The sequence below is a fragment of the Pteropus alecto genome, unplaced genomic scaffold (genome assembly GCF_000325575.1).
Source record: "Pteropus alecto unplaced genomic scaffold, ASM32557v1 scaffold60, whole genome shotgun sequence".
Lineage (NCBI taxonomy): Eukaryota > Metazoa > Chordata > Mammalia > Chiroptera > Pteropodidae > Pteropus > Pteropus alecto.
Window position 1 is genome coordinate 2,925,471 of NW_006430726.1, and position 10,336 is coordinate 2,935,806.

At 54.6% G+C, this 10,336-nt stretch overlaps 1 protein-coding gene and 1 non-coding gene across 2 annotated transcripts in view; one reads left to right on the forward strand and one right to left on the reverse strand.

Moving 5' to 3' along the window:
• Nucleotides 1-4,477, reverse strand: part of POLG (DNA polymerase gamma, catalytic subunit) — a 17,325-nt gene extending 12,848 nt beyond the window's left edge. The window contains exons 1-3 of the mRNA XM_025050334.1: nucleotides 4,305-4,477; nucleotides 2,784-3,560; nucleotides 5-13 (exon numbers count right to left, since the gene is read on the reverse strand). Coding sequence (XP_024906102.1) covers nucleotides 5-13; nucleotides 2,784-3,400 — 626 coding nt within the window. The 5' untranslated portion in view covers nucleotides 3,401-3,560; nucleotides 4,305-4,477. The remainder of the gene's footprint in view (nucleotides 1-4; nucleotides 14-2,783; nucleotides 3,561-4,304) is intronic.
• A 212-nt stretch (nucleotides 4,478-4,689) lies between these two features.
• Nucleotides 4,690-4,762, forward strand: TRNAR-UCG. The gene has a single exon. It is a non-coding gene; the product is annotated as a tRNA-Arg (tRNA).
• Nucleotides 4,763-10,336: the final 5,574 nt, after the last annotated feature.

Below are 10,336 nucleotides of genomic sequence, written 5' to 3' on the forward strand. Positions count from 1 at the left end.
GCACCAGGAATACCTGAGGGAGGCGAGAGGCAGGCAGGTTCAGCATAGAGGCATGAAACTTATCAACACCCACTGCACACCTGCTGCCAGGTGCCAGGTCTTGCACTAGCAAGCTGGGGGCACAAGTGAGACCAGTGGGTGCTCCTATCCCTCACAGAGCTAGGGGTCAGGTGGGACGCTGTGGGGGTATCTGTAGGGGAAGGGGGATGGGACAGTTACAAAAGCTGCTTTACTTTTCAATTTCCACGGATAAAAATGGAGCTAAGTGCCACACTACTGGATGTGCCACCATTCAGCCTGAGTCATCGAGGTGTTTGTTAGCCAAGTGTTCACTAAATCTGTGCTTGGCTCTGAGGTGTTTTATAAATATTATCAACCCCTCATGCCTGTAAACACAAAAGAGCTAGTGCTCAAAGGGCTATAAAGAAGATAAACAATTATAATAGAACCCAAAGTAGAAACCGTTCTTTTCCCCCCCTCCATTTAAAGTGGCAAAAACAATGACGAATGCTGCACTCATATACAGGGTGAATCATCTGACGCCTGGAAAGATTCTGAAGGACAAAGAGCAAATCACACACCTTGTAGGTGCTGTGCTTCTCTGAGCAACCACTCTTGAGTGAGAGACTCGGGTAAGTGCCAGAATGAAGGAAATTATGCACATCTGCAAAGGATGTGGGTGGGAGGGACGGTGGATGAGTGCTGCCTGTTGAGGGCCTTAAACTGATTCAGAAAAGGCTGAAGTTTGCTCAAGACCCACAAGCCTAAGCGTGGGGGAAATGGTTGCTGAGGAAAAGGCCATTGTGAACCACAGATTATGCCAAAAGGTCAAGGCCATTCAGCATCAAAGTGAGTGATGAGGCCACATGTGTGGCCACCACAGCTGCAAAGGAGCTCCCTGCACCCCTTAAGGAGAGGAGGGGTTACTGCCCACAGTTTCAACAAACAAAACGGTGGGGGGGGGGTTGGTGGGGGGAGGGGCAGCAAAGAGAGATTCCTAGTTTTAAACCTGGTAAAATCTAACTCGCACTCCAAAAGGTGGGAATATGCTCAGGGACTCAAGCTGAAACCTCCCCCCCTTCCAATTTAGCATGTCAAAGCCCTTAAAAACAAAGAAAAGGCAGAAAAATGTGAACTATTTAAGGCTATGGTGATTACAGGAACTTTAGTTGTAATTAAAAGCCAGACTGGTGTTGAGATCCTGGCCTGCAGCTGGATTATAAATTTGTGATAAGAAGAAAACCAAAATGCAAATACCTTTGGTAAATAGAGCCAACACCAATAATGCTACTCGTTTCCTATGATCTCAGATAAATGGGGACAGCCTCCTTCATGTCCCTCTAGCCTGGGGACCAAAGCCCTTACCCGCAGCCTTTGGGAAACTGCCCTATTGGCAGTCCAGACTTCCCCTCCCTGCGGAAACTGCGGGCTGGTCAGGTACCTGGTGTTACACACAGCTGCAGCCATGTGGCAGGGACATGTCCAGGTTAAAAGTGGACAGCTATGAGGGCCCCACCAGGCATCCCCCACCCCACCATAGTCAGGGTTCCAGGAAGCCCAGGCTTTTGCCACCAGGCAAACTGAGCAATGCCCCCAGTACCATGGCAAGAATGGAATGAGAATGAGAGGAGGATGGAAAGAACAGGAGAGAGAGGTGAAGTTAGGAGAGGAAGGAGGAGGAAGAGAAAAGGAGATTTTAGGTAAATTGGTCAAAAATGACCAAGAGATCAAAAACAAGTCTTTCTTGTCAATCATTTCCTAAGTTTCTTTCAGCCACCACAGCCTACTTCACCTTCTCCAATGACGGGCGGTATCCCCTCTATTCTGACCATCAGGTTACACAGTAAGTACTGAGACTCTCATCTGCACTGGAACTAAATCAATGAGGAATCACCTAGTTTCGCTCTTTTCAGCGACGAATGCCTACCTTATCTATTTAGCCATGTTTTCACCATTCTCAACTGCATATTTAACATTTCGCAGCTTTCTTTACAAAGATGTAGCTTCCAATAGGAATAAAGAAACTGCCAACTTTTTGCTGGCCATGCCTGAAAGCATTAAGGTTGTAAATAGTATTTTAATCCTGGAATGAAGAATAAAAAAGGGGAGAAACAGTACTGCCATCATTGTTTGAAAAAGAAACTTGGGTAGCACTTAGAAAGGTACTTAAAAAGAAAAGAGGGAGACTGGATATACCTTTTGGGGACTAAAATGCCTGCTTGGGAGGCGGAGGGTCGGAAGCAGCATTTCTCAACAATTTCTCAACTGCGAGTAGTTAGGGGATGCTACCTCCAGGGGGGGCATTTGGAAATGCTGAAGGAGGGGGTTGGTCTGGCATTTAACAGAGCGGCAGGGATACTAAATGTCTTATGCTGCCTGGGACAGACCCCAAAAGGGAGATTTCTGCTCAAAGCCCCCAAATAGAAACACTGTTCAAATGTCTTAAACTAACTTCTCAGGAAGCTACTAGGAGAGGGGGTTAAGGCACCAAATCGAGGTGATCTTAAGTGGTCTTTTGGTCAGTCTCAAGTACAACACCCCACTGATTCTCCACATAGCCCCTATCACCACCTGACATCTGCTTGGGTGTTTGCTTACTGCTCGTGTCTTCCCTCTGTTAAAGCTGGGGGCAAGCCTATTTTAGTTCACCACGGATCAGCAATCACGAGAAAAGCACCCACCCCGCACACCGTGGAGGCTCAATAAACGTTCACTGAACCAAGCTAGGAAGCTGGGCCCCCACGTATGCTAAAGTCCCCTGACCCGAGCGAGCCCCTACTTACCAGGCCGAGGGGGATATGGCCACCGCCAGCGTGGGGCAAGTTCCCTCTGCCAAGCAGACCTCCACGTCGAACACCAGGGCCGGCTCCTCGGGGATGGCCACGGGTACGGCCTCCCCCGCGGGGCCGTACCGGGTCCAACCCTCCGCCCAGGCCCAGCTCGAGGGCCGGGGGGGCAGCTGGGCCTGCAATAGCGAGTTGGCCGCCTCCAGGTAGGGCAGGCTCTGCTTCTGCGCCAGGAGGCGGAAGTGCTGGTCCAGGCTGCCCCCGTAGAGGGGGGGTAGGCGCAGCTCCACGTCGGGCAAGGGCGCGGCCGGCTGCCCCCAGAGCCCGTGCTTCTGCAGGTGTTCGACGCTGCGGCGCACCGCGGCCTCGACGGGCATCGCCCCGCCTGGCCCGAAGATTTGCTCGTGAAGCCCTCTCGAGAGCATCTGGATGTGCAACGGGTTGTACCGCAGCTGCCCGCCCTCCGAGGATGGCACTTGCGGCTGCTGCGGCTGCGGCTGCCCGTCGCTGGGGACGGGGACGGAGACGGAGCTGGAGACCCAGCGCCCCGGAGCTGGAACCGGCCCTGGCCCGACGACGACGCCGGCCACTTTCTTCCAGAGCAGGCGGCTCATGGTTGGTGCAGGGAGCCCCCCGCTGGGATTCAGGACACCTGGCTTTCGGCTCCAGCTTGGCTGCTTTTACTGACTGAATGACGTGGGGAGAGACACGTCCTGTCTCTGTTTTCTTGTCAGTGAAATGGGCCTGATCATGCCTGCCTTCCACCTACAAATTCTAAAGTAGACAGACGACATAAAGTGTTACTACAGAGGTATCAACTGTTACATTACAAGCCGTCATTCCTTGAGCACTCACGGCGTCCCAGGCAACGCGCCCGGCGCTTTTCGGTACATTTTCTCAGTTAAGCCTAAAACAGCCTGGGAAAATATCAATACCCCTGCTGAGTAAATTGAGGTTCACGTAGGTTCATCAGTGAACTTAGAGAAAGTGAAATCACAGATGCTGGTTAAAAACGCTGATTCTGGACCAACCGGTATGAATCCCGGCTCTGACTCTTAGGAGCTGCATGACCTTGGGCAAGCTCCTTAGGCCCCCATTTCCTACTCCGTAAAATGGGGTTAAGGACTCTGTCATACAGGACTGGATGACAACGGCGAATAGGTCGCGCAGGCCGGCCCTTGGCAAATTGGTGGCGAGGGCAACCGATCGCGACCGCCCAGGGCAGAGGGCGTAGCGCCGAGGTGCCAGCACCTGGATTCGAACCCGCCGGGTGGGCCGCCAAGCCCCGGGGCCCACACCCACACCCGGGCCGCGGCCCAGTGGGCCGAGGGCGGCCTGCAGGGGGCGTCGCCGGCGGACTCAGTGTTCCCGGCCACCCGCCCGTGCCCCGCGGCGGCGCCGCGGTGCGCCCTGGGACGAGCCTCCGCCTTGCTCGGGGCCTTACTCCCGGACAGGGGAGGGAGGGGCCGCGCCGCCGCTCAACGACCCGGCCTCCCCGGCACCGATCCCGCCAGAAACCTCGGTCCGCCTAGTGCCTCCCGGTCTGCGGTTCCCGACCCCAGACCAGCGACGCGGCGTCTCCGCGCGGCCTACGCAGCCTCGAGGTGGCTTGCGGCCTCCACCCGACCAGTCCGCCTCGCTGGCAGCCGCAACTTCCCGTCTGCGCCGCGCTCTGTCCCGCGGCTTACCCGAGAGGCAGGCGGGGAGACTCCCCGCGCGACCAATAGAAGGGCCTCAAGTGGACCGGTCCGCATGCGGGGGGGAAAGGGGACTTCCGGGTGTGCCCTCCCTGCACAATAAAAGTCCAACTCCCCTGCTCAAGAAGCAGGTGGGTCGGTCTTAGGCAAATTGGTGGGCGGTAATGAGATTTTGTAGGTTGTCTAAACAACCTCTCCTACGAGGCGGCCGCGTGGCCTAATGGATAAGGCGTCTGACTTCGGATCAGAAGATTGCAGGTTCGAGTCCTGCCGCGGTCGTAAAGAGGTGGGAGTACTCTTTTTGGTCCATTCCTCCTCTTAGGAATGGAGTGCTCGGACAGCTGCAAAGATCGTGCTGATTACAGCCCCACATTGAAGCCTGAGAACGCCCGCAGCTGCGGAAGTAACAGCTCCCACACTGCACGCTCAGCATGTCCTGTGGAATTGCTCGCCTACGTGTCCCAGGACGGGGTGGAGTGCACATTTCTAAAATGTACCAGCTACGCGTACCCCCCACGTGGTTGGAGGAGTTGAGAGGACGATAATCCTATGCGGAAATCCCGATTTAAAATCAATTGATACACGAGAATGGCTGGAGTTCACCGCCGAAGGGAATCCTCTCACCGCACCAGCCCTGTGCGGCCTGGCCTCATCCTGGGCAATTATGATGGGTAAAAACACTGCCCTTTGTTGAAACCGAATCTGCCCGCTGGCTATTCCTCCCCCCCCCCCGAGAGCGTCCTGTTCCCTCTGGCCGGAGGAGCAGCTAGAGGCTGCTTTCCAGTCTTTGTGATCTCTGCATCCACCTCCTGTTGCTCGAGGTGCACGAACGGCTGCGGCTCTTGGTGCCCCGTAGTTGAAAAACTGTAAAGTACCTTGCAAAGGCGGCCCACGGGAATCACGAGAGCCTGGAGACCCAGTTGTGCGGATGAGGTAAGCGAGGCTCAGAGAAATTGGACGCAGACCTGAGTGAGGTCACATACCTGATTAGGACTGAAAGTCAGTCTGAACTTTCTAGCCTGTGCGTGTGCCAGGACACTGTGAACTGACTTGAGAAACTGACTTCGGTATTTTTCAGGAGTGGGCTGCAGAAACACACCACTCCGCCACCTTGCAGGCTGATCCCGCACCCCAGCCCCGCCCCCTTCCCCTTCCGTGAGACAGATAGAACTCACACTCCAACCAGGGTTTATGAAGGCGGCACAGTAGCATTGAGCCTTGATCTTTCCATACATTTCCCATGACTGATTCAATCAATGGGTATCCGGGGGAGGGGAGGTCGCAAGAAATACAAACATGGCTACTTAGGCATATCTGGTCTTTCAGCTGGAGGAGTCATAGTGAATATGTCTGGGTGAGAAGGTTTCATGGAGGTGACATTCACCTAGAATCTTAAACATACTGAAGAGAGGAGTATTCTAGGCAGAAGAGCTGCAGGTGCACATAAAGGCAGGGATTCTGTGCCCTGGAGAAACAGAAGACGACTGGGATGGTAGGAGCACCAGGGGGACACAGATCACATCACAGGGGGAGCCTGTATGCCTCAGAGGAACCTGGGACTTTATCCTGAGAGAGGCAGAATCCCACGGAAGGATTTTACGCAAGGAGGAGACATGATCAGGCTGGCATTATAGAAGGAAAGGTCTTTGCCCAGCAGAGGCTCCCCAAGGAAGGTGGAAGGTGATTTCTAAAGTGGAGGTCCAGTCAGGAGACCTCTGAAATCATTCAACTGAGAGAGGAGAGAGGGGGGTAGGGTAGCGCACACCTGAGGCTGAATCCTGGCTTCAGCAATTTCCTAGCTGTGTGCCTTTCAGCAAGTTACTTACCCTGAATTTTGCCCCTCAAAGTGCCTAACATATAATAGAAGCTCAGCACATATTTGTAGAATGAATGTCAGGAACCCATCAAAACTTATGATCAGCTTCAAATCAGAACATCATGCTTGGGCCAACAGATATGCTGCTGCCACTGAAGGTGCGAGCCTAGGCCGGAATCTCGACTCTGCAAATTTCGGGCCTTGCCTGTACATCCTGTCATTTCCTCTTGCCCATCTACCACTCATCCTTGGAACAAGATCCTCGGACCTGAGAAAGGGCTTCTACTTCTTAATTTCCTGAGGTCCCGCAGGTATGAGAGGGACCCTGTCTGAAAGGGAAACTGCTGAGATGGGGAGGGTGACACTGGGAACGGACTGACAGTACCGTGTGGACAAAGGGCATAGCTTACTTGGCTGAGGAAACCCTAGGAAAGGTCCTGAGCCTGCCCCATCAACCTCAGTCTACATGGGACCTTCTCGAAGGAGGCCAGGATAGCAGAGGGCCCAGTTCCAGATTGAAGAGGAGATGAGATTTAGGCCTGGAGTCTGGCTGCCTTACTCACTGGTGTCCCCATTAACGTGAATGCCTGTTTCCTGACCACTCATGAGCGGGTTGAGAGGCAGAGAGGAGCCAGGAGGAGGAAGAGGTGCCCAGCTCTCGTTAGGCTACTGCATCTCTGTCCCCTCTATCCAGACCCGAAACCAGAGGGCAGACACCCCGCGCGGGTTCAGAGTTTTTCCTACCCTGCCCGCAGCAGCCTAAGACATGTGCGCCTGCACCTCCCGGAAACTTCCGCCAGAGGGCGCTCTTGTACAGAGCGGGGAGCCCCGCTCAGGGGCGGGAGATCTGCGAGGTCAGACCCACCGCTGTAGGACCCGGGGCGGGTGAGGAGGACGGAAAAAGGAGGACGTGGGAGTGGGAGCCCAGGAGACCCTCAGGAGTTCCTGTGTCCCGCAAGAGCCTTGGCATAGTCCGGCCAGATCTTGGTGACGGGGGGCGCGAGCTTCGGCCTTCCCAGCTTCAGGTCTGGAACCCAGTGGGAAGGGTGTGGCAGGGCAGCATTGCGAGAGCTCCAGTGGAGAAGCCAGGGGGCGCTGCTCTGCCTCCTCCGCTACCCATCTAGGCTGAGGTGGGTTCCGTGAAGTCACCTCACCCTAATGCCGCGCGGCGCGGGCCTGGAGGTCCCAGTCGTGAGGTCTTGGGAGCAGGGATCGTGCAGCGGAGGCCGCCCGCCCTCCCTCCCACCCCCTGGGCCTGCAGGGCCCACCACCCAGCACTCCTCTTCTGCAACCAGAGCCCTCATCTGTCGCTTTTCTTCCTCGAGGGGCCCTGCCCCGGAGGAGGCCCACCCGGCCTAGGGACGCATCCATGACTCTCTCCTGGAGGCCAGCTCCCCGGAAGGGTGTGGTGGATCTTTCAACTGGACAGGACGGACTGGACCAAAAGTCTGAGTGACCTCTAGGTCTGGGTGTGTCTGTATTTGCCCTTGGACTCAATGGCCCCATAATGCCAGAGTAGGAGGAACAGGATGAGGCGGCACAAAGAACCTTGGGGAGCCGAGAAAAGCTACCCGAACAGCAACTGACCCTTTCTTGGGCATCCGTTTTGAGTGAGCTAGCCTCTATAGGGGTTCAGAATGAGTCACCCCAGAATGTGCCTCTGTGGTATGATTATTTTGAGCTAAAAGCAACTGAGACCCTGCCAGCTCTAGAGAAATTTCTGCCCCTCTCTGTTAACTACCTAGCAGAATCTAAATTAGGGGCCTTGCCCATAGTAGGTAGGCATTATCACCAGAAATATCTTTTTATGACCTGTCTATAGGGCACGGCAAACTCCTAATTACCGAACATCTGCAAACGACCTTGTTCCCCTCTGAAACCCCAAGGTGCCTTACCTCATCTTTAACTCAGAACGTCATTATGTACCTCAATTTCCCTTCTGTCTGAACCTCTCACATATGTGGGGTCTCCATCTCTCCCATGTATGTGGGGTCCCCATGCAAAACATATGCAATTAACTTTGGTTGTTTTCTCTTGTTAATCTGTCTCATATAGATTTAATTATTAGATCAGCCAGAAGAACAGAAGAACGTTAAGGGTAAAGTTTCTTCCTCCCCACACCCTCTCGATGTCCTTTTGTGGGTTCTAGCTTTATGTGCTCAGTCTCTCCTAAGCCTTCTGTGGGCTCAGAGAGCCTTTGCATCCCTACAGGACCTGAGGGACGCTCTCTGGGGCATTCCGCAGGGCACTGGTGCACCAGTGTTTTAGCCAGTCCCCAGGTAGGCACTGAGGAGCTGAGTTCCCTGAGAGGCTCCCACGCTCTCTGACTCCTTGGGTTCTGAGGGAGGAGAGGGTAAGGCCGTGGGGGCAGGCATCCCTGGCACCAGCCTTGGCACCCTAGGAGCCTGGAAGCCATGCCTAGGGCCAGGACACCTTTTGTCCTTTGCCCAGTGAGCTGGGGAGGTCACCATGCTGGGTAGACCAGCCTTTGAGGACAACAAGGGGGCTCAGGACAGGACTGGCACTCCTTGCTGTGCTTCCCCTAAAAAATCTGGGCGACCTTTCATGTTCTTAACTCAGGAGAGGCTTGAGTCAACTAGAAGCTGGGGGGCTAGGCCCAGAGGGAAGAAGGAAGGGGGAAACACAGACTGTGGAGGAGGAGGTGTGATGTTGGTCGTTTCTCCATCCCATTTCTGAGATCTGGTTACAGCCTCCTCCAAAGCTGCCCAGAGGGTCCAAGAACCCAGTGACAAGCAATGGGGTGTGGCCAAGACCCCGGATGAGAGCGTGCAGACTGGAACAGAGTTGGCAAGAATCGTACTAGGCCTGTACCCATGCCCAGTCCCTCTGGACAGGGTGAGACCCAGATAACCCCTACATGGACCTGCAGCATCCTGCGTCTCCGAGGCATCCAAAAAAGGCAGCTGAGGGCAGGATCGGGGAGGACGAGAGGGGGCTGCTGGAGCCCGGGTTTGGCAGGCACCTCAGTGGGCCGCAGGGGCCAGAGTGGCGGCCTAATGGATTCAGGCCCGCCAGGCAGAGGCGCACCCGCCCTCCCGCCCAAGCTCTCAATAGCGGACAATGGCGTCCCGGGGTGACCTGAACAAAGAATTTGGAAGTAGTTAAACTGCAGAACACGTTCTGGGCCTGGGTGCCTCCTTTCAAAAAGAGCACAGGGAGAAGAAAAGAAAGCACTGGGGGGTGGAGGGGGTGAGAAAATGCCCAGGGGAAAAGTTGGTAGGTCGCTCTAGTTGCCGCCAGCTACCAGACGCCAGGAATTCAATAGGAAGTGGGGGAAGGGGGAGAGTGGCCCAAGTTGGCCTGACCACAAGGAGAGGCTGAGAAAGTTCTGGAGATGGCCGAGGTTCCCCAGCAGGGCCGAGCGTTTGTCTTGTGCAGAGAACCCCCCCAACTCCCACCCAAGGCTTCCACTCTGGGCCAGGCTCAAGAACTGGGCTGCCAGGAAGGCTGGGAGAAGCTTCTCTTGGGCTTTGGAGGCTAGAATGGGGCCGGTGGGTGGAGAGGGAGGGAGTGCCTGGGCCTGCCCCGGTCCCCCAGCGGAGATTCTAAATGCACTCGCTCTCTGGTCCTTGTGTCCAGTCCTCCAACTCACTGGGTCTCTCGGGGGCTCCTCTAGGAGGATCTCTCTGGATCCGTTTCCCTCTCTGACCCCTTTTTCACAGCTTGTTTTTGTTTTTCTTTCCCCATCCAGTTCAGAAAGGCTGGGTGCCCCCCGCCCTGCTTGCCCCATCGCACACAGCAGCAATCTAAACTCTTCTAGTGAGAATGTTCCTTTGTTTTTTCTTTTAAAGTCAGGCCTCTCGTTGTAGAAATGAAGGCCAATTATTATTTTTGTCTCTTATGTTTTTCTGAACTTTCTAATTTTTCCACAATGAACACAGTCACAAAATGGGGAAAAGGGAAGACATTTAGAAAAACAGTTACACTGGTGTCAAACTAATTTAGAAGGGGAGAAACCAGAGAGGTTATGGAGACCGAAAGTTTAAGTAAGTAACATAACAAAAAACGGTCAGGAA